This window comes from Dendrobium catenatum, unplaced genomic scaffold, assembly GCF_001605985.2.
Source record: "Dendrobium catenatum unplaced genomic scaffold, ASM160598v2 fragScaff_scaffold_1400, whole genome shotgun sequence".
NCBI lineage: Eukaryota > Viridiplantae > Streptophyta > Magnoliopsida > Asparagales > Orchidaceae > Dendrobium > Dendrobium catenatum.
The window spans coordinates 836,211-861,181 of NW_021319862.1; the positions used below are offsets into that span (position 1 = coordinate 836,211).

Consider the following 24,971-nt stretch of genomic DNA (forward strand, 5'->3'; position numbering starts at 1 on the left):
ATTTAAGAAGTATTTTCGTGCTAAGCCCGTTCACAAACAAATGAGCTCAAAAATAATTTTTCTTATATATAAATTTGTTTATGAATTCTTCAAATAAATAATCCAACAAACATGAATAAATGCCTTTTATTCATAAACAATTTCTATAACATAAAAATTATATTAATTTTTAATAAAAATAAGAATTTATAATAAAATTAAAATTATATGAAAATATATGAAAAAAGGATTTATAACAAGATATAATTAATTTTTAACAAGTTTACTCAAAAGCTCTGTATTAAATATTAATCGAGCTTTTAACGAGCTTGATATTGAGTGTTTACAAACTTTAATTGATATATATATATATAATTTATGGTAACAAAATTTTGATTAAATATTAGTTTATATGGCCATAAAATTCTAAATTTGAGAAATAAATTTATTGTTTCATTTATGACCAAAATTTCCTTTGGACTAAAATATTCCACATAAAAAGAGTGGATTAATTTTCAAATTTAACCAGAATAAAGTTAGAATAAAATTTGATCAATGTTAAAAATAATATTTGATTAAAAAAATTACTCATCATCGAACTTTCTTCGAACCCTAATGGAATATTAATCATTTTTATATGAAAGAATTTTCAATTAAAATTCAAACAATGTTTAAATAAGACATTATTAGTAAAATATATAAAATAATTGAATTGCAAGTTTGAATAAGGTTCATTCAAAGTTGAAATAAGATTTACACAGAATACATCAACAATACCTATAACACAATCAGACTAATACAATAGAAGAATCTACAACTTCATCATAACGTTAACACAAAGAGTGGTAAAAAGGTCAACACAGCTCAAACTAAATTCATAGCAGCAACAAAATATGGAATGTGAAGGGATGATACATTTTCATGTACATAAGAATATCTCAGGCTGGCACACAGATCAAATGCTCCACTCAAAAGCATCTCACTTCTTCAATACACTGCACCGAGGAACAACATCATTAGGAAGAAGCCAGAAAACATAAATCCAAGACAACAGCATGACATAGGAAAAATTACTCTATGCGGAAGCAGAACCCGTTCAGATATCTAAGCTCACGGCTCAATATCACTCATATGGCTCATTCTGATTGTTATCCGCATAGACTAATCTCTCATGACATAGACAAACTTCAGCAAGAAAATAATTTGGCACCATTGGTAGATTTAGGATCCAATTGGGACCGCTTCATTGTAACTATGAGTTGTACAATAGTTAATAAAAAAAAAAAAAATTAAAAACTATTATTGTATAATTGTTAGCATCTTATAATTATCACATTTTAATAAATTTAATTATAAATAAGTACTTCATATCATAAGAATTTTTGATAAATAGAAAGGCTTGAAAAGCAAAGCAGTGAGAAGATTGTGCGAAATGAACCCTGGGCTACTACTAAAATTACAAAATGCTTAGTTTGGCTGCACATACTTCAGAAATCGAAATTTCACTGTACTCTCAATATCTGAAAAGCAAAACCAAACAGCAGACATGACAAAGCTAGACAACATTCCAAGCTTCGACTTAGTTTTGCAAATTCACGTATTAATATATTATACTTCAAAAGTATAGTAAATTCTTCTTCTGAAAAATATTTCTTTCAAAGCCTCATGATAGAAGCTGTCAATTATAATTTTAAGCATAAAATTATATTCAAGCTAAGCTATCTAGCATGAGTACATATTTGATTAGATACGTTCAGCACAAAGTTGTTATTAGGTAATATTGTATAAATTTGAATTATGGATAGTAAAAAAAAACAACTGATAGCTAAGTTAATTGGACTAAAATAAAAGATGGTTTATGCAAAAACTAAAAAAAGATAAATGGAGATATTATAATATTCAATGAATGGTCAAAATAACATTTATTTAAGATATAGAAAATAAACTTAGTAGTTTAAACATGTACATGATAAAAAAGAATTAGGCATGCAGATAGAATTAGAGCTGAATGACTAAGTAAGATGGGTGGACTGACAAGAAAAAAGATAAAAGTTGTGCAAAAATATTTGTGAAATATGTTTAGCACCACATGCTACAATCAACAAACACTAATGGAGAATGACGAGTCACAAATATATATATAAAAATTTATAGAGAAACATCAAATTGAGCATGAAATAGAATGTTATTTGGCATAAAAACAATGCTATCAAGAGGTAAATGAGCTAAACATCAAGGTAATTATGAATCCCTACATATTAAGCAATCAAAATAGCAGGTGAACTTCAAAAATCAAACTAAAGTGCAACTCATTCTGGGGAATTCAGAGTAAAGAGGGCTCACTTGTAAAGATAAGCAGCAATTCCGAGTATAATGCAAAGCAGGATAATATCTATGCAAAAGTTGCGACTTGACCTCAGCTGCAAGAAAACATAAAAACCTTAGCAGAGTAAAAGTGGAAGTTCAATTGTATATGGAGAGTCCGGGAAACACAAAAGCCTCACCTGATTTATGGTATCTTTAAGCCTCACGTTGGTATTTTTTAAGTCAGCATTGGCTCTGTCAACCTGGAGACATAGTAAACAAAACCATAAACATTTAATACATTTACCTAGATTCCAGTCAAGCAGTCAGACAAAGAGGAAAAGAAGGAAGTTTCACCTTAGTATCAATCTCATCAATCAAAGGCACTTGCCTGTCCAATTCCTGATAATGAAAACAAATTAAGAAAAAAGCTTTCCTGGTTTATTGGAAAAAGCAATAGCAAGTAGGAAATCGACAGCAAACCTCATTCATATCATGGGCCATGTTTTTCAGCGTATCCAGTCCTTCAGCTATAGTGTCTAAGCCTTGATCCTGCAAATATGGAAAAAAAAAAATTTCATAAAAGCAATTTTCAAAGTGAAGGAAGTCATGCTGCAAGCATGTAATAATTATAACCTATAGAACTAACCTCCATTACATCATATTTAGTCATTCAAAATGGTTTAAAGTACTAAAGATTGAATGACACACTATACTACAAAATAAATAACGTCTCCAAGAAGGCTAATACACACCTGAAAAAGGATTTTTCAACCTCAACATGCATACAATTTTTTGCATGATCAACATGCATATTTCAATATGCTCCCTTATGGTTAATTAATAGAATTTAAAAGCATCTTGATCTTAAGATTGTATAATTTACTAAAATACTAGTATTACCTTTAAATTCATAGAACTTCAAGAATAAATGTTTCATTCTGAATGACTTTTCAATGACAATAAGGCTCTACCGGTTTAAGTGAATTAAGGGATTCTATTCTACTTAATAATTTTCATTTTAAGTGTTTGGTTTGTAAATAAAAGGGGTAAAATTAGATTTAATCTATTTTCTTAAGTTTTCATTTAAACCAAACAAGAAAGGTAAATTGGTTTTCCAAAGATTTTCAACTCTAGTCAACCAATCAAGAAGAATTTCAACTCAATTCATTTACCATTACTATTTCCTTTTTCTCTCATTACACTTAAATAAATCAGAGCCTAAGAACAAAATAAGGAGGCAATTTGAAACTAACGACTTCTGAAAAAATAACAACAAAATTGTGTGAACGGATGCATTAATTATAGTAGCATGGTTTCTCCATCTAAGAAGGATATGATAAATATTGTAAGCATAAATACAGTTTTTCAATGTAAAATATCAATTGGGAAGGAAACCAGAACCACGATATTTATACTAAGTTACTAATAATTCTTTTATTTAATTGATGATGCATGATTTCTTTTATCCATTGAGAGAACTATAAAGATCTTTGGTATGGTACAACCATAAAAGTGCACTAAAAAGTAAGAAAGCATGAAAGACATGGGCAGGAAAACTTACCTGTTTCATTTTGCGCATCTCAAACTCCTGCCTAAATTTGTTTGATTCTTCTGTCTGCTGAAAGTAATTAGCATCGAAACTTCCATCTAAAAAGAAGATGAAGAAAAAAATGTTAATCTTATAAGAAAACATGCGGCATGCACAAAACTCTCACTGAAACTAGAAAGCTAAAAAGTTTTGTGCAGTGAAGAACAAACAAGGGATGATTCAAGAAATAGCACTCATTTGTCCTGCTATTGAGAATCTTAAAATAATCTTTTACAGGTGCTTCTTACGAAGTGCATCAAATATGCATTTAGTTATACTGCGACACCTTAAGAAATTTATTGTTGTAAATAAATCAGCAATCACATGATGCAAGAAAAGAATTTTAGGCACAAAAGAACCACCTAAGTAGCCAAAACACCATTGGCTTTAATACACAATTCCAAAACAACATTCCTATCTTACTGCAATTACAGGCATGACATGACATTGTCAATACCTGAGGACTTAATATATTTGTCAATTATGCACTTAAGAAAATGCCACATTGTTTTTCACATTATCGTTTTGAAGCACACTGACAACACAGTACGTTGTCATTGGTAAAGTGTCAACAAAGACATAAACCTTTAGCTTGATATGATCTACGAAAATGAATAGTAAATAATGCAATTCAGTGGTTGATGAGCTTTAGTTAGAGACATGCAAAAATATACCCATGGAATCAAAGAATCAAACTTAAATGACCAATTTAAGTAAGTTCTCTTAAGTCATGATTCAAATCAAATTCCAAAAATAATCAAAACAAATAAATAGGATTGGTTCTTGATTATGCTAGTCAATTAACTGGGAATTGACTTGAAGCTAAACCTAAAAGTTCGTGAAACTCATGTTTAAAATATTTTAAAATTTTCAATGGAAGAGTCAAATTCCCAAATGCATACTTGATAATTTTAATATAAATATACGAGTTTTATATGGTTTGAAGAGACGTCTTTTCTTGTTGGCTGCATGCTGAAAAACATAAGCACCTATAATTTTATTTTGTAAGTTAATTTTATATATTTAGCTCAAATTGCTACATTCTTGTTGAGATTGAATTGTGGAAATTTGAGAATGTAATCAAAGGTTGAAGCATTCTTGTTTTCGATAATACTCAAATCATAGAATAATGTTAAGACTAAATGTGTTCATTGGACACCAGAACTGAATAAGTATAGTAGAACTGAAAAACGTGGTTTGATTCAGTACAGTTCTCAGGCAATTCAGGTGGGTTGTTACTCCCAAAATGATGGAACCAAATAAACTCCATTTAGGTACCACTTTCAAATGAAACCAATCCAACCCAATCCAAATTGAACCCCTAGTTTTAGGCTACAACTTGAAAATATTAATTGGGTAGCACAAATTCACATGCAATAGCACATATGCCTTGTATTGTCTATTAAATTTTGATTGTAAAACAAACCAAATTGATTGCAACATCGATCATCTGAAGTTAACAACCTAAAGATAAAATATCAAATAGCTACAACAAATGTTTCAAAACAAATTTACAAGTAAATACAACACCCAATGATTAATTATTGTTTTAGCAATATCTACTCATGTACGCACAAAGGATCTTTAAGAAATCAAATAAAAATGTACTTAATTTTTTATTTTGTTCCAACTATATATCCACCTAAAATCTCATAAAATATCTACCCATCTGAAACTACTTGGACATTTCTATTGTTTTCATGTTAAATAAGAATAGGAGGTTGAAAAGAATGCTGATTGAAAAGAAAAAAAAATGGCATCAGAAACTGCAAATCTGACATGCCACAAATTTGCTTATGGCAGACCGTATCCTACAGAATTACTAAAGAACACTAGAACCTATTTTACACTCATTTTACCAAACTTTTAATGTAGCCATTGTTGAGAGATGAAGGTAATTTAGCGGCATTTTCTAAGCTGGAGAAAAGAAAGAGAGAAATATATATATATAAACCTAAGAATGAAAATTTCCATCATGGCACACAACTCCCTTTATCTATTAGTTGGGAGCTTAGGCTAACAACTAAGAAGTCTTGGTTTCGAGTCTTGTATATGCAATGTGTGTGTGAGTCTGCCTTAATTGGCCTAAATGTCCCCAAAAAAAGTGTCATCATGACATTTCTCTTTATATGCCTATTGATGAGGACATCAACAGGATATTCTAGCACGAGGAGACATCGAAGATCTACGGCTACGCTCACACTTTTATTTCTGATTGATGTATTATAATTTTATTATTTTAATATTCTTTTTCATTTTTACCCTCACTTGAGGGACTAGATGCATGTAACCCCAAGAGGTAATTTGGTCTTTTGTTTTGTTCTTGTATGGAGCCTTTTTATAGCCCTCTTTTCCCTCTTATGAGGTTAATGAATGAATGATTATTAATGAAAATTCAGCTTTCTGGTTCTTGATCTCTTTGTGAGTTCTTGAGATGAGAAACCCTAGAGAGGGTCACGCATCACCCGTCTGCCGTCGGTGAATTCCGGGACTCGCAGTTAGTATTCGTAGTATTTTCTTATCGTTTCTTCCTTTCCCCTACATTCGGCCACCTCGCCTTCCCCAAACACCCGCCAACCACTTCAAGTCATCAAGCCGCCGATCAACCTCAACAAGATCCCCTCCCTTATTCACAGCCGCCGGCCTTCCTACTCTCCATCTTCAAATTGCCACATCCAAAGCCCTAACCCTAGTTAGCCGCCGGCCTTACCCTCCCATGGATCCAAATCAACTGTTAGTTTCTTTCCAAAGTAGAGCATGAAGATTAGGAAGGAAATCCAATTCAAAATCTGATTACAAATTCATATTTTGAAATCTTTCCTAAATCAACATAATCTATATTATGAAAGTATTCAATTCTTGGATATAACTTTAAATTAAAATTAAGAGAAATATTTTACTCATTAATTCCTCCTAATTTTAGATGAGATCACTTAAGGAAACCCATCCAATCAATCCCTACTCCAAGCATGCCGCCGGCCACCCCTTTTCCCCATGAGCTCCACAAATTCCTCCATCCATTCAAACCCCTTTCTGATGTAGGAACATCTTAGCTTTTATAATGCTTAGGGACTAGTTTACCTTCCTTAGTCTAGATAGTTCTATTTTCCTCTTTAAATAGTTGGTTAATGTAAAAGATGAAGCTCATTGAATGAAATATTAGCCTTTGAAGCCTTTGTGCTCTTCTTCTTCTTCTTCCCTGGATTGGGAAAACCCAAATCCTTCTTGCAGGTCGAATCTTCCGACGATTCACTACATCAGTTGGTATCAGAGTTTGGAGCTTGTGAAGATCGATGGACTGCGGAAGAAGGTCGGCTGTCGACGACGATCGAAGCCGCAAAACAAGATTGACGGTCGACGACGATCGACGTCAAGAAAGGTGGGTTGTCGACGATGCTCAAAGCCGGATCGCCTTCTATCAAGCTCAATCGAAGGAATCGCTCGATCGGGTAGACAGAAACCTTGATCGGATTCGCGAAAACCTTCGGGCAATCAGGAAGATGAGAATGTCGTCGGCAACCATACCGAGGTATTCCTCTTCTTCTTCACTCTCCTCTTCCTCTCCTCGCAAACGACGTCAGTCCCGCCATTCTCCCACCGTCCTTGACGAATATCCTCCGCTCGAGCTCCCTCTCCGATGGCGTGATCTGCCACCGAAGTATCCACAGCTCGAGCGTTCGATGCGATGGCGAGATCCTCCGCCTGATCGCAAAGTTCGCAAACATCCCTTGCCCAATGACTCGCTTCCGCATCCGCCTCCACAGACTACTTCCGCATCCTCTGTTTCTCCTCCGATCTCCTCTACTCCATCCGCATCGGCCTCCGCTAATCAACGACTCACTTCCGCATTCGAGCGCGATTCCGCGCCTGTCGACGAGTGCGCGAACCCGCGCCTGGAGACGAGCGCGATCCCGCGCCTCGCGACGAGCGCGATTCAATACCTGGCGACGAGCGCAATTCAACGCCTGGCGACGAGCGCGTTTCCGCACCTGGCGTTCACCAAGCCTCTCCAATTCTTCTATCTTTCGCTGCTTTGATCAACTCCGAAGGGATGGCGAAGACAGTGACGCCCAGAGCAATCGCGATGCTCCTTTCCATTGGTGATCTGCAACTTGATCTGGAGAAGCAACAGTCAATAGCTGCAAAAGCTGAGCCTAAGATAGAGAAAGATGTAGAATCTTTGTCCTTGAGAAAGCAAATTCCAGGATGGTCTGATGGTCTTCCTCCTTTTGGGTTTATGGCCCATGTTCCTCCACCACCTTTTGGTCTTGAGGATGCAAGCACTAGTTCTTCCAAAGCAGTTCAGAGGTTATTTTCCTCACAACTCCGGCCAAAAGCGTTGTGCAACTCACTGCTATATTGCACAGAACATGAATCACCATCAGCGGATGACAAGATTTCATCCATATTGGCCTGCAGCAGTTGTCATCCGATGCAGAAGGGAAGCCTTCCAGCCAATCCATCCACCGATTCTTCACAGAAGAAGACCACTGGTGGTAAGAACAAATACGTGAAGCTGGTGAATACAAATGTTGATATTGAGGACGTTTCCACTGCAGATGTGAAAATACCTGGTTTAAATTCGACTTACAAAGCTGATCCAACGCAATGCGCACAAGCTGCTCGACGTAATGTCACTGATAGGTTTGATCCCAAATTTGTTGGACCAGATGTGGAGGCTGTTTGTTTTGTACAGAAAAAGCTAATCGTTTGGCCCCCTGTAATTATTGACAACAAATGCCATTCCGTCAGTGCCCTAGAAGTTTCAGAGGTCATTGTTCTCATGCTCGACTCTGGCAGGGGAGTGCATTCCTTTGAACAATTGGATCTAAGCACAGAGTTGATTGTATCAGAGAAGATTTCATTGGTCCAATATACATTAAGTCTATCTGTCATCTCAAAATTGAGTAAAGAGATGTGACATATTCATAGAAACAATTTCTTAGATAAAGATTACACCAATATAGTATATGTTCCTCCTGGTCAAACAAAACCTAATGCAGGTAATCAGGGTTTTTATGCTAATCGTGTCTTTGAATGGCTAAGAGCATTGGATCTGTACCGATATGAGGAGGCTCTCATTAGGGAGGAGGTTGACTGGGACACTCTGCAATGGCTGAAAGAAGGGGATATTATCAATATTGTTGTTACTGCTCTTGGGTCTATAAATAAAAATTGTAATCAGCTTCGTCAAAGAATCTATCTTTGCTCAAGATGGGAAAATAACACTTCTAACGCAGCTTCAAATAACAAGGAAAATATAAGTTTATCATGAAACAAGTTGATCACTGAATACTTCCATGGGCTAGTGGCATATGAGGTAAGAGGCTTGCAAATTGGTGGAAATCCAAATGAGCTCAATCGAATGATGAACAAGCTTGCGGATAGGTATAAAAGACGCAGAATTTTTGATCCAGGAATCTGTTTGCTACCTTTACCTCCCTTTTAATAATGCGTCTCGACGGAGTCGAGCTTTTTGACACCAGGGGAGAATGATGTAGGAACATCTTAGCTTTTATTATGCTTAGGGACTAGTTTACCTTCCTTAGTCTAGATAGTTATATTTCCTCTTTAAATAGTTGGCTAATGTAAAAGATGAAGCTCATTGAATGAAATATTAGCCTTTGAGCTCTTCTTCTTCTTCTTCCCTGGATTGGGAAAACCCAAATCCTTCTTGCAGGTCGAATCTTCCGACGATCCACTACATCACTTTCCTATTTTAGCCCCTTGATTTAGCCTTGAATTCAAATTCCCAAAATTCAAATCAAATGAATTTGGATTTACTTCCTAATTAAGGATACCTATTTTAGGAAAGTTGCCTAATCCCAATCCAAGTCAAATTTGAATTAGATTGGATTTGATTCCTCCTCAATTTAGGATTCCTAAAAGGGCAAGCCTTAATTCCTTTCCCCAAATCCTTCCCCTTTCTCTCCATGCCCCCGCCCTCATGCTCCCTCTTCTTCTTTCTCTTTCTCAACTAAATCCTACCTTCTTATGAACATCAAATACTCCCATCATTTTGGGATACCTTCCTTCCTTTCTCTTGATTTGAAATTCAAAATTGCAAATCAAAACCCCACACCCAAACCCAAAAGAAATCTGATCACAGAAATTTCTCTTATTCCTTTCCCTAACCGGCCCCCTTTCCCTCCTCCCTCCTCTTGGTTAACTCTCCAAACTCCATCCCCTATGTTACTAGAGGACTATTCCTACAGCCCCCTTGCTGTCCAGAAAATTGTGGACGTTTACAGTGGTTGTCCTCCTTCTCCGGACCTGGAAATTGCTGTCCCAGCTTTTCCTCTTGCTGTCCCAAGGTTCCAGCCGAAGTTTTGTTGCTGTTCAGCCATCCGAGGAACCAAAGCTGCTGACCATGCTTTTGTAGTTGCTGTCCGGAAAATCCTGCGCCATCCCCATTGTTCTCCGAACTTGTGAAAGGATTCTGATTGCTGTCCAACTGCAGAAACAGCCACACATCGACATCGGAGCTTCGGGTCTTCTTCTTCTTTGGGTAAAACTCTTCCTCTAACTCTCTTATCTTCCTAGTTACTTCTCAATTATAGTTATTTTTGGATTCACGAAGATCATATCAACTATTCTCCACTAAGACTTAGTAATCTAGAGAGTTGATTGAGGGATCCTTGCATAGTAACTAATCTTATTGTTAACATTGGGATCTCTTGTTGAAAACTATCCATATATGCAACGTTAGATTAAATTGACTGTTTTACGATCTTAACTCCTACGCATGTGATTTGGCCTAAGCTTGTTTTACCGCTCTTTGTATTTTATCACATCGTTAAACTCACTAAAAGATATAATTATTATGTTCTCTAAATATTAAGCGTGCAAATTCCTTAAGCAACACATCTTTACATGTATGTTCTACATCACCTATTTAGTCATAACATGCAAATTGATTATACGGAAGTAAGATAGACGGTGCACGGGATACACCCTTTTTTAGCAGGAAGATCAAATTCACTTAAAAGAGCCTAGTTCCTTTCCAATTACAATTGATACAGTTCATAAAATAATCAACACTTTGTTAATTAACATCATAATAAATCATCCAATAAAAATATGATCAGTGCTCTATAAATTTTATAATCCAAATAAGCTTTAGTTTTAAGTATCACTACCAAAGGATCACCATTAAAAAACACCTCTTATTCACCCTATCCATTAAGTTGTGTATGTGTACTAGTTTGGATAAAAGTACTTATCAAAGGATATTGAAAAGATATATTATGAATGCTATTTTTGTTTAGGCAATTAATGGAGAAGTAACAAAATAGATGAACTTCATATAATTTTTATTGACTTTGATAGACATGTAATTGAGTACCACAAATATTGATTTGGTGAGCATTAAGACAGAAGTGAATCAAAGGCATATTAATATTATCAAAGATTGCATGATGAAGCACTGATGATTATTCATAGCATGAAGTGAGCTAAGGGTTTTCAATTACAATAGGTTTACATGAAGTATTAGCATTGAGTAAAAATTATTTTCTATTGGTTCTAAAAGTTTTTATAAAGAATATTCAAGACAAGGTGCCTTGATGCATAATTTTTGCAGATAATGTAGTTCTAATATATAAGATATCCATCGAAAAAAGTAAAAAATTAGAACAATGAATTACAACGATGGACGATATGATTAATATATTGAGTTAAAATTAATAGAACAAAAGCTGAGTATATAAGTTACAAATTTAGTAGGAGTAATATTATCAATTATCATTCAATATTGTTATAAGATAAGGTGATATTTATGTGTGACAGAATTAAGCATCTTGAATATACTATATGAGAAAAAGACCAAAATGGTCATGTGACTCTTTATGAAATATCAAAATGGTCTCCAACTATATTAAAGGATAATTTTGATCCCTTAACACTTTAAAGAGAAACAATAATAGTCCCACCAAGAAACTATTTTAGTTCCTTTTTAAGGATTTGATGGATCAAAATGATCATTTAATATAGTTGAGTATTATTTTGATTCTTCATAAAGAGTTAAAGAACCATTTTGGTCTTTTCCAAATACTCTATAGATGAATGAGGATATGACTTCTAGAGTTAAGACTTAATAGTTAAAATAGATAAGTGCCACAAGAGTTTTGAAAAGAGAAAATATCATGAAGGCTTAAAGGTAAATTTTAAAATAGCAATTATGTCAAAAATATTTTATGGATCAAAATGTTGAGAAGTTAAAAACTCATTGACATTTAAATTGAGCCTAAGAAAAAAAAGAAATTTAAGAAGTGTGACAAAATTAAGAAGTTAAATTAAGGAATGATTATATAAGAGATATGATTATAGAAACAACTACTGAAAATAAGGATATATATATATATATATATATATATACATGATTTAGACATGTATAATGAAAGATTAAAAAAATATACACACTAAAAAAATAAATAAAAAGGGTGCCTAGGCAGGAGAAGAGATGGACCTAAAGTTACATGGACAGATGTAGTGCAAAATGATTTGTGGAGACTAAGATTAACTCAAGTAGCACTCAATGGGAAAGAAAGGAAAACGAGGACTCATAAAGTCAATCCCAAATAATTTAGACAAGAGTAATAATGTTGATACTAAACTATCTTGACATTGATGCACGATGCAGACATGCTGATATATATGACCACCAAATGATCACTATTAGGAAACAGAGTCACATAGAAAAAAATAATATATCAGATTAATTAAAAATTCCATTATAAAAGATCAACATAGTATATATTTCAATCAATAAATGGGCGGTTTAGCATTGCTGATTTCAACCATAAGTTCAAATGAACAAGGATATACAAATTTGTGCCCACATCCTCGAGGAGAAAAAGGTAAATCTAATGAATAAAAAATTTCAAGGCCAATGATAAGCAAACATACATTTCTATAAATATAAGGGTTTTTTAGCCTTGCTGATAAACACGGAATATAAAAGTAACTAGGCAAATTACATCTAGGTCCCAATGGTTTAAGACGTGCTTCACTTCGATCTATATTTTTAAAAATCATACACTTGAACGTTGAGGTTAATTTTGTGCTTTAAATAAGATTCTAGTAATAACCATCATATATTATACCAATTCATAAAATTTCCTTCACATATCATGTCCGTAGGGTAGGTTCGCATCGAGCCGAGTTTGAGCGAGTCAAATTTGTCTCGAACTTAAAATGATACGATTTTGCCTAATTCGAGCTAGAATCAATAGCGAAATATTATTTGAACCAAGATGGATAAACAGAAATGATGTTCCTTATGAGCCAACTCGAAATCAATTCTATTTAACTCAAAATTCCAATCTAGTCACTTGAATGCATTTAATTTAACTCATTTAGAGTCAAAATTTGAATGATGAAAAATGTTAAATACTAAAACACATGCACAAGATGATGGATAAACCCATAAATGACAATAAATTAGTAAAAATCTAAAGTTAAATCATTAACAAATCAATTTCAAATTTTCACTTCAAATCTCAAAATTAAATTAGAAAATAAAAATATAATAAATTTTAATATCTTAATTATACATTTTAAATCAAACAAAAACCAAATACTAAAATTATACAATTTAATTCCAACTTTTCACCATTACAAAATAAAATATTACATCATCTCTTCACCTAAGGCCAAAAACAAATAAATATTAGGCTAGCCAAAAGAGTTAGAACCTAGGACCTTTCAATAAATCATGAAAACTCACTGCCTCACAAACCATTGAACCATCAAGCATTTTGATTTTCAAATGGGAATAAATTATATTATAAATAATATTCTCAAATTAAATTTTGAGCAAGCCATTGTGAGCTAGATTTGACCAGAAAAATATTTGAGTTAATTTATGAATCATGACTGAAGTCAAAATATATTGATTCAGTTCTAAATTGATTTAAAATGCAAGCAAGTTTAGAACGAGTTTCAAATTTCAAATAAAATTTCCACCTGTAACCACGGGCCACATAGATCATGTTTGAATTTCTACCTGTCTTTGCAACTCCTCATCATTGTCAAGCACATTGACTCTTCTAAAGGTGAGAATTTCTATTCAGAGGCTAAGCAACGCAACCAGCAAGTATTCTCTTCTCATGACTTCAAATGAGCCTTTAAATGAGTTTAAATTTAGGATTTTCTCATAACCAATTTTTTTTCTTACAAATATTTTTAGAAGCAATATTATAGCCATGTAGGAGATTTTGCACAATATGTTCATGTTGTTTGCTCGAAATTTTCTTCTTGAATGGCCTCAGATATATCTTATTTTACAAGATTTTTTTAGGAAATACCCCATAGTCTTTACATGTTGGGGTGTTATAATCTAGTTCTTTGATAAATAACAAGGGTTTAGATAATTTTTGTTCATGCTTTTTGATTGAAGGTCAAATGGCTTTGATGTGAATATGGAGGTGAACTACTTTGTTATAAGGCCAACTGGGCATTTTTAGAAGTCAACATCCAACATTTAACAAATATTCATGTATTTAATCACATGAGCGGACAGAAGGCTAACTTTAATAAACTATAGGTTGTTTTTATTACTTTAAGGTCAAAAGCTAAGCTGGTCGACCAAAGTGACATACCAAAAAGCACTAGGAACTCAAATATAGCGTTTACAAAAACATGATGTACCAAAGTGAAGCACACCATAGATGTAATTTACCAAAAAAAATTTAGAAAAACATTTTAGCCTTCTTGATTCAACTACAAAATCACATGAACAAGATGAACAAACAACCCTACACGTATAATTTCATTACGAAAAGACTGCATCTTATAAATTCAAAAATTCATAATTGAATGAATATCCAAGAATATATGTCAATCAATGATCAAGAAATTGTTTGCACTAAATAATATTCAAAATTTAACAAATAGCTATCTAGTGAAATTTATATAAAAATGCTCAAGAATATCAATAACCAATATCAACCAACTAAAGTACTAAAAATTCCCCATAAACTCCCATGTGCCATGATTTTCAAAAAAACTTGAGCTTTGTTTAAGAGGAAAATGAAGAATGAACACGGATTCCTTATTGAATTATAAACAACCTAAAGGATGTTTCTAATGAGAACATGATGCAACCACCACATGATCACCATTAAGAAACACAATCTCTAAGTCACCCTATCCATTAAGTTGCACATATGTAATAACTTGGTGAAAGAAGTACTTGAAAATTATGTTAAAAATTTTTAATGAGAATTCAAACAAATTAATGGATTAAAAACATATTAAATATCTAATACCAAGATGATAATATTTCTTAATGAGTTTGCTTTACTTTTTAGAATAGTAGTTTGAGTTTCTTCATATAAGACTACTTCAAATGTAACTTTTCCTAATCTAAATGCATGTCTTATGATCATATTCATTTATAAGCGGATCAAGGATGCATGGTACACAAATCAATTTGTTCAACCCATTATCTAAAATAGTTTCAATAACCAAATTAATATTTCATTGTTTGCATGCCACTCAACATAATGAAAAATGCTAGATTTCAAGTATTAAATAGCTAAACATAAAGTTGCACTTGGACAAAAATATACTTGAAAAAGATAGTCAAATAAAAGCCTCAGGAAAACAACAAAGTGGAAAAACTTTATTAATATAATGATGTAATTTTCAGCGTGAATAGTTAAAAGACTGGAATTAGTAATAATTTTATAGGAGAAATAAAAAGGTCAACAGGAAGTTGCCTGAGGGAGAGTCGAATTTAATTTCAGTGCGAGAAGCAGAAGCTGTCCAGCCTCCAGTTTGTTTGGTTCCATTTGAAGTTCCATCAGGAATCGATTGAATTCTATCTGGCAATGCAAGAACCATATCATTTCGTGCAGCAAGATCTTCTTTTGTAAGCCCTTTAACCTGTAAATAAGGCATGAAACACTTCTAGCATTACAAGCGTGGAGATTCAAAATAAGATATAATCAAATGAAGAAAATGTGAGTCTATAATGAATTTGGAATATACAAAGGATGGTTATAATTAACAAATCTACTGAATAAAGTATTGGACTATGAAATCACAACATTATGTTGTTTGATCAATGTGAGAAGTTTACACTCTGTAACACCATGGCAATATTAAGGTAGTCTAATTCATGCATGATTATCATTAACAAATCTACTGAAATACAATATTAAACTATAGAACCATACCATTAAATTGCTTCATTTAATGGAAAAAGAATAATGTGATGTAGAGGAAGAACATGAAAGATAAAAAAAGAAGGGCTATTGAGCAGAGTGGAAGAGCGAGCGCTTAGACGAGAAAGAGAAAAGAAGATAAGATCGAAGAAAGAACCTCAGGATTATAAGAAAGGAAGGAATGGATCTGAAAAAGCATGCCTAAAAAAAGCCATATATTTATTTCAACATCAATCATTTTCAATTGTAACCTAGGACTACTGTTTATAATAATAGCTATAAAATTCTTGGATATTTTAACCCTAATAATAATAATAAGAAAATAACAAGATTATACAAACGGCAATTGATTATCTTAACCCTAACAAATATCAAACAACAAATAAGGGAAATAACATGAACATGATATATTAAATAAATGCTAAATAAACTAACATAAAGAAAGACATAAGTCTAATACTTGAAAGTAGATGTCTTGCATTGCATTTTTAATTCTACGGCATTTAATCTAACCCCATTATTGAGTTATGGTTCCATACAACTTAATCAACTTACAGATCCTTGATAATTCATACCTCCTTCGTGTTTTGAAGATTCAAAAACTTGTCTTGAGGATCCAACTATCAATCTCAGACTTCGAATCAAGAACTTGGTGAATTGCTATTTGGTACCTCCTTTGTTTCTTTTCCTATTATATTTTCACAATTTTGTTACACAGCCTGCATCAATTTATTATCAAAGATCAAAATCACGCTATTTTTGCACTCAATACAAGCGATTTACTAATGCTTTTGGATTTTCCCCCAATTTCTTGCAATTTTAAATTTTTGTTCTCAATTATTTGCTTTAGTCCCATATTATCTCTCTTCCATACCATCTTTTCTTTTTATTGAGATAAAAAATGGTCCAATAGTCGCATATTATTCTATGAATTATTTGCTCACTTAAACGTTAATTATGCCCCTCAATTAATTATTCAAAATTTCAAAATTACATTCACTTCAATCCTTTCTAGAACTTCCTAAACAAATCTTTAAACAAAAACTTTCAAATTTGATATTCAAATCAAATTTTTCATTTAATTCAAATGCCTACCAAATTTCCTAAAAATCCTCCAAAAAAGTGCTCATTCAAAACTTATTATAGCTAATCATATCATTAATCATAACTATAACCACACGACATAAACCCCTGCAAGCTCCATCTCTTTTTTGTATAGACTCCAACCCTGCAAGCCCTCAAATCTCATAAGACCGTGCATGCAAATACAAACTAATTCTAGGATATACAATCATTTATTTTTCATTATTGCGAACACCCGCAATACCCATTAAATTGCTCCAAAGGATTGTGTGCCTCTCCTCGTAGTATCCCAATGCTCAAAGACAACTATTATTCTATTTCCTGCAACAACCTTGATGTATTTATGCCAACTCAAGCCTATAAACAACTTTCATTCCAAACTAAATTATGCTATCAAAATCCTATTCAAAACAACCACCAATATTTCTAGAATTCTGAAAAAATATTGAAGCTCTAATTCCTATTCCATGAGAACAATAATTGAAAATTTCTTTGTTGTTGTATTTATCTCTCCCCGCATAACACTCCTTAAGCGAGAAAGAAAAGAAAGTAGAAATAAAGGAAAAGAAAGGTGCACAACAAAGTCTTCTTCTTGTATTTTTAATACATCTATTTATTATTATACTTTCTTAGGTCAATCTTTTCTTGTAAACGGAAGCAAGAAGATATATTTTGTTGCTTTTTGAGTGTGAGAGGAGTTAATCCATTGGTATATGAAGAGCTTACACTGCTTTCATAGAGGTGGAGGAGAGGGAGGATGTGGTAAGTGTTTTCTAGGAAGAATAAAAATTAGATTTTGGAGGGAAAAGGAAGATGGTAAACTCACCATGTCATCATTTATGGTGGGAATGTAACTTTTTTCATCATCTTAGATAACAAGATAACAATGACCAAGGAATTATGAGCAAATTAGTTCTAAGTGCTTTTTTTTTTTAAAAGAAATGGGATTTTATGAATTATCAATGGGGGTAAAGTGGGCTCCTATTTTTGTCATGATCATGTCATTCTTCTTTGAAAATATTATGTTCAATTTCTGTTTTTATGTATTTCTCATTATCTTATTTTTAATTGTTTTAGATTGTCCAAGTAAATTTTAGCTACTATAAATAGTAGGATTAGTTGTAATTGAAGTTGGCCGTGGCATTCTCATTGGAGATCAATTCTCCCATCATTCTTCTTGTTGTGAATCTCTTCCTACCCTTTCTAGATCATGCATCTCCACCTATGAGGCATTTATTCTTGTTATCGTCTCAACCTTTTTTTATCTCCCCTATTCTTTCTATATAGTGGATTATTATCTTAGTGATTCAATGCTTGAAAATCCATAATTGTTTACTTGTTGTCCTTTTTAAGTAAATTGGTTTTAGAGCCCAGTTTCATGTAGGGAATTTTTCATCTATGCTATGATATCATTGGAATTTTCAATGGTTTGTTCAAAAGCCCTTGGTTTCATTTACCCAATTACCATAATCTTCCCTTTCCATGATCCAATCTATATCTTTAAACCATGGTTCATTAAGTCACTTTTGAGATTATGCATTGTTATAAAAATAGTTGATGCCCTACCCTACACCTATTTTTTTCCTTTTATGCGCAATACATGGTCTATCTTTGTTTTACTCTCTTCATGCTACAATAGTCCCTAGATATGTGTCCATTTTTACTTAATCATAATTGTCATCCCCATATGATCTCCTCCCTCTATGTACCCTATTCCATTTCAACCAATTGTAAATTATAAATCCCCGTGACATCACCTTCCCTCCACAAGATCCTGCATAAATTCCTCCATAATGCTTTCCATAATTTATTTGTTTATTTCCTCTTCATTTCTTTCACCAAAACCTCTAAACTTATTCTCTATTGGAATTGTAATTGAAACTTAAATTTGAATTTCAATAACTTAATTTTGAAAGTTGAATTAAAACTATCATCCTAATCTCCTTCCTATTTTCCACCACAACTTTCTCCAACCAAGTTAAGTCAGACCTAGCTAGTTTCTTCCAGTTTAGCCTAACTCCACTTGTTCTCCAAACTAGCACATTATATGTAGCGAAATTGTGAAAGTAAAATATAGAATGGGAACAAAACATTATTAACCATATCAAGCAATGAATCTTCATGACATAGATTGTTATATCCTCGAATCACAAAACATTCATATGAGTATGAATTTTCATAGAATTATAACCCAATATACCATTCATCAAATTTTTATATTTATAAGAAAAAAGATGTTATTTATAGTGTTATTTATAGAAATGGTTGTACAAAATAAAACTTTAAACTACTTCCAAGACTATTTACAAAATAATCTTCATGAAAATAAGAATAAGTCTAAATAAAGCTAATTCCTAAAGATCCGAATAATAAATAAAATTTTATCTAGAATATCATCACTCTAACAATAGATTGCAACAATTCTTCTAGGGGTGGGAAGAATTCTTATTTGTAGAGTAAGATCGATGGTACTACTTTGGAAAGCTGAGCCTAAAAGAAAAGCAATGCTTCAATGTTACAAGCTTTCCGTTTATTAAAGATAGATGATATCTTCATCTTATTGCAGAGCATGTCAAACTTAAATTTTGATGTGATGTTCTTAGGCTTAAGTTGAACAAATATACTTATTGCAAGAAGGCGGAGGGAAGAAGAGGAGAAGATGCAAAGATGTAGAAAATATTCATTTTTTTAGTCTAGAGACACAAATGGAGAAAAAAACTTTGAAGCTGTAAAGGAAAAAGAGATCGAAGAGGCTAAGGCATTGTCAGAGAGGTTAAGGAGGTAACGTTAATTATGGAAGATGGTGTGACAGATGACAAAGAGGAAGTTGACATCAATTGCCTAATTGTGGGTGTTGGGGAAGTGAAAAGGGCGTGTACGGTTAATTCTAGCAAGGAAGGGATTGTGGCAGCCTATTGTCACATTACATATTTAATCCATGGATGAACATCCTCTTAATTCTCTCTATCAAATAGAATGTTAAAGGTAAACATAATACTTTAATTAGAAGTACATGGGGGTTAAGCACATATTGCTAAACCAAATTTAGGCTATGTACACGTTATAATGAATCGAAAGTGGTAAAGTATAATTATTCTATAAATTAATACCAACTAAACTAACATAAACAAAGACTCAAAATTGGTAATTGGAAGTAGATGTCTTGCACAACATCAATAATCTACACTTGAATAACTTTACTACAAGAAAAAAAACATGCTAGAGAATGTAAGATTATTGTGCTTGTAGTCTCATTGCTTGCATCAATGATTTGTTAGGCAATGTTAAAACATAACATATTATATCTTTTAAAGCATCATGTGGCTGAAGCCTAACATCCATCATTGCTCCAGACTACTTGGCATCATCCTTATAGGGGTGTAAATGAGCCGAGCCCAGTCTCTGTCGAACAGGCATTCCAATTTCTCCGGTAAGGCAAATTCACGAGTCAAGCTCAAGCCTGCTGCAACTCTGATGAACAGAGTTTGAGCTCACCATATGAGCTCGATTCGAGACCGAGCTCGAGTTCGAGCTTGTGACTACGTTGACAACCGAGCCCGAACTAGCCCAAACGTGAGCTCGACTCGACTCGTTTGCACCCCTGACCTTTATAATCATCTCTTATCATTCATTAGTATAAGAGTTACAAATGGTGTTGATGTTAATTTAATATTTTTGTTAAACAAGCTCAAACAATAATAGCTTAGGCCTACCCATTTTATTCCAAACCATTTCAAACTCGTTAGGTCCACATCTTATTGATGCTACCTACCTAAATAATATAACTCTAAACCACCTCAATCTCAGTCTAAGTTCTATGAAATCCTCATTAATATGCGCCAAACTCCGTCCATTTAAGAGTTCATATCTCACTTTATATTTTATAGTTTTACCGGTCGTATCTTAATTATCTCTGCTTATTATAACAATCTTTCTCATGTGAGAATTCTTTATACTTAAATTCAAATCTATCAAACGATTCATCAATGGTTGGACTTATATTTTTTTTAATTGTGTAAATGCTCAACGACAAAACATAAGTGTCCTCGCTCAATTTCAATCATTTAACACTAATCCTTTAATGATATCATCAATTGTAAACCATTCCTTTAAAAGCACTCTTTAATTGATGACCTCCATTTTTCATTTTAGCAAAATTGATACAATAGATTTAATCTACATTCAAATTATTCTAATTTCCTTCTACTTTAAAGCATCTCAATGGTGTTCCAACACTTCAATTCAAATTCAATAAGTACTACTTTACATATTTAAACTTATTAGTCTTACCACACATGCACTTTATATTTCACTTTTTTTCTTACTCAAATGGGTTATTGACTTACTTGTGGGCAACACTCTAATTCATAAAGCATAACTGGCTTCTCATTTTATAAAATCCACTTTTAGGCTTCATAATATAATCTTATGGCACAATACGCATGAGTTTATTCGCCATTTTCACAATTTTAACTCTAGAAGATATATGCTTATCTATAGATTCTTTTTTCTTTTTTATGTTAGAGTGAAGGTAAGCCTAACATATCCAATATTTCAACAACATTGACTTATATTTATCAAGATCACACTCAAGTGAATTGTATCTAAAGTACTCAATATGTATTACAACAATTATAAGCTCCTCCATCTCCAATAAATTTTCCTAATTCTTCAGACTTTAATATCAAAACAGTTCTCATTTCTTTGAACCATGAAATCTACAAAAATCATACATCAAGGTGACTCGTTTTTAATATGCTCATAAACAAAACCGTAACTAGTACAAAAGATATGAATTTAATCCTTGATGTAATCCTAATATGATTGGAAACTCTTTGGTCACTCCACAATTATTTTTACTGCTATACATTTCTTTAACTTCAACATACCATTGACACAAACTTTCTCCTTAATGCCCACCAACTCAATTCTCGTGGTCTCAATAGTATGCTTATTCAATATCAATAAAAATCAAAGAAGACATTTTATTTGTTTTATACTCTTTATCAAAATTAACTTCATTACAGAAATCGTCTATATAGTAGCTTTTTGGCATATAGTTGAGTAGTTCCTTTAATATTAATATGAAATTTCTAAGCTTACGTTGCTGTAAACCCTCTCAAAACTATATTGAATGACACATAATGATACCGTATGGTTATCATAATCATCAAAATTTCCAAATTCTAAGATCCAAAATTACAGAATAGACAAGTGCCCTTTCATTCGTGACAACAGAGCAACAAAATGGTATTTCACAAAAAAAGCCGCAGTATCCAGGAACTAAATATATATACATATAATCATTAAATCTCCACGGAACAGAGTAAAGCAATACGAATATGTGAGCACATAGCAAGTGTACCTTCTTATACGCCAATCTCTGCAGTTTGGGGACCTCCTCGAGTAACTTGGCCTTGGTGCGCCGGATCTCCGCATTCATCGCCACGACCGCCGCCCTGTTCTTCTCTTGAGACGCCAATTCCGATTTCTGCAGACAAAAATCCTCCGATCAGCTAGCAATGAGGACGAGATTGAAGAATCAGAGTAAATCTCAGGAGAAAGTGGGAGCAACGATGATAATGCCGACGCGGATAGGGTTGAGAAGGCGGGATTACACTTAGGGCGGCCTCGATGTCGGCTTCGACGGACGAGTAGAGGCGGGCGAAGGCATCGTCGCTGGAGAAATTCCCGCCGTCGCCGCGCTGTTTATCGACGTCGTACTTGTCGTATTTCTTGCAGATCGAATCAACACGGGTCAATATGTCGATCACGCTCATTTTTCCTCCCTAAATCTTCTTCCTCCGGGGCACCTTTCCCTTCTTCCTGATGAGTCTTACCGTTCTGAGTCCGCTCAGGCCAAAGCAGACAATAGAGATGCGGTAGGGAGAAGAAATGAGGGCAGCCCTGCAAACAAGCCAAAAGGCGACGAGGCCGACGAACAGCAGAGATTGCCTAGCATGTTATTTTTGGAGCATTGAAGTAAAACGATGAACCCAAGAAATTATTTAGTGTGAATAATAATTAGTGGGTTTACAAAATTAATTAATTAATATATTTTTTTATTTTTCTTAATTATATGTTTTGAAATTTGAGTGTTGAATTTAAATTTATGGGGATTTATATACCTATCATTTTATTTTATGCTATTTAAATATTAACACTTAAAATTTTAATAGTACATTCTTGTCATTCATATAAAATTTTAATATTAAAATTTTAGATTTGATATATGTAAATAACATAAAATAAAGTGTTATGTCTGTATGTATGTAAATCCCCTTAAATTTATTTGTCTGTGATATCTAGACCTGTAACAAGTCTAGCTAGATAGAACAAGAGAAAAGGAGAGAGAGAGTACTCAAAGTGGCTAAAAAATAAAATAATTATCATGGATGATAAAAATGACAAAGTTTCAAACATGCATGTTAATATCTTATTTGGTAAAATGCTAAACTTAGAAAAATAGAGACATAATGCATTATTGGATAAGCGCAAACTAGTGCAAACACATTGAATAGACTGAAATGTATATTCATGGTCATATATCACAAATGTGGCTAAGGATTCCTCTGGTGTATGCCCTATGGATGTGATTAATTCTCATCAACGAGTGCCTTAGATGAGTTCATGAGATTAAGTGCTTTAGACGAGTTCTCCATGATGAACACCTTTGGCCAATCGAGTCCATGAAAGTAAATGTTATGTATGAGTGGTGACTCTCTTTGGGCAAATGATGTGTTTTAGATGAGTGTGCTTGTGAGTTGGAGATAAACGCATTTGATGAAGCCTTCACTATGGTCCCTTTAGGCATGTGCCTCTTGTAGTTTGAATTTGGATATCAAATTAAAGGTGAATGCCCCTAACTAGGAAGGACTGTTGAAAGAGATGGGTCCTCATAAGAATTGTGTTTTTTTTTTCAAGTAAAGGCTTGATTAGGTGAATTCTCTTCTTTAACTCGCTTGAAACACGTGCATCTATGATTGGACTCCTTAGGGGCAAGCTTCTATAATGCCAACTTCACTGGGATAGATGTTTGCCTATCATTCCTCTTACTCTAGCAAATGCCCCTCTAGGTCAGGCTCATTTTTGTCAAATGTGCCTCTTGATCGAGCTCCTTAGACTCGATCACTTGACATCTATAAGTTATCTATACTGACATATATTAACATAAATTGAGCATTGATTATAATATTCACTTACATATGTCCTTATTCAAACCTCTGGAATGAAGGCCTTAGCATCAATAATCATGCTCTAAGATAGAGAATCAATATGTATGTTATAAAATCAATTATACTTATGTATATAATTATGTATAACGTCCTACTTGATAGTCCTTATATATGTTATTCCCCACCTAAGAATAGATGAGGGGTCACTTGACATTAGCATATTGGTGAATGATTATCATAATTTTTTTTTTCTTGACTCTACTTGATTTGAGTTGAAGGGTTAAACCTTTCATATATTTTGAGATTGGAGCAGTATCTTATGATCAGATGCTCAATGATCGAATGAGCCAATCTCATGATAAAACTAGCCGCATCAATCTCAAATGTAAACTCAAAGATTAGGATATAATTCAAGATCACTAAGGTTTGAACAAAATATTTGAGAGAAGTATATGATGCATGGAGACATGATACAACAACGACAACATCAAACCTTGATCTCACTACCTGGTTACTTGAATTCTTTTTCTCCATTTTTTCCTATTTAGAATCAAATTCTCATTTAAATCCAATCAAAGAGATTATTTCTAATACTTCATAACCAAATTTTTTTAGGTATATCACTATCTTTTTTAACATAGGTCAGATCTAATACATTTACTCTTCTAA

General features: G+C 33.2%; 1 protein-coding gene across 1 annotated transcript; it reads right to left on the minus strand.

Moving 5' to 3' along the window:
• Positions 1-674: 674 nt before the first annotated feature.
• On the minus strand, positions 675-23,113 carry LOC110092072 (syntaxin-71). Its single transcript, XM_020816432.2, has 9 exons — positions 22,746-23,113; positions 22,493-22,618; positions 15,598-15,763; positions 3,848-3,933; positions 2,767-2,835; positions 2,641-2,685; positions 2,484-2,546; positions 2,323-2,399; positions 675-974 (listed from the first exon to the last, which is right to left on the minus strand). The coding sequence occupies exons 1-9, from the start codon at positions 22,905-22,907 to the stop codon at positions 959-961; spliced, it is 810 nt and encodes a 269-aa protein (XP_020672091.1). The 5' UTR covers positions 22,908-23,113; the 3' UTR covers positions 675-958.
• Positions 23,114-24,971: the final 1,858 nt, after the last annotated feature.

Bases quoted from the DNA above. Each gene is read 5' to 3' on its own strand.
- LOC110092072 (XM_020816432.2), bottom strand. From the start codon at position 22,907: ATGAGCGTGATCGACATATTGACCCGTGTTGATTCGATCTGCAAGAAA. The intron at 22,619-22,745 runs GTAATCCCGCCT...TTTTGTCTGCAG, and splicing joins ACATCGAGGCCGCCCTAAGT to AAATCGGAATTGGCGTCTCA. The intron at 2,400-2,483 runs GTGAGGCTTTTG...GTTTTCTTGCAG, and splicing joins TTAAAGATACCATAAATCAG to CTGAGGTCAAGTCGCAACTT.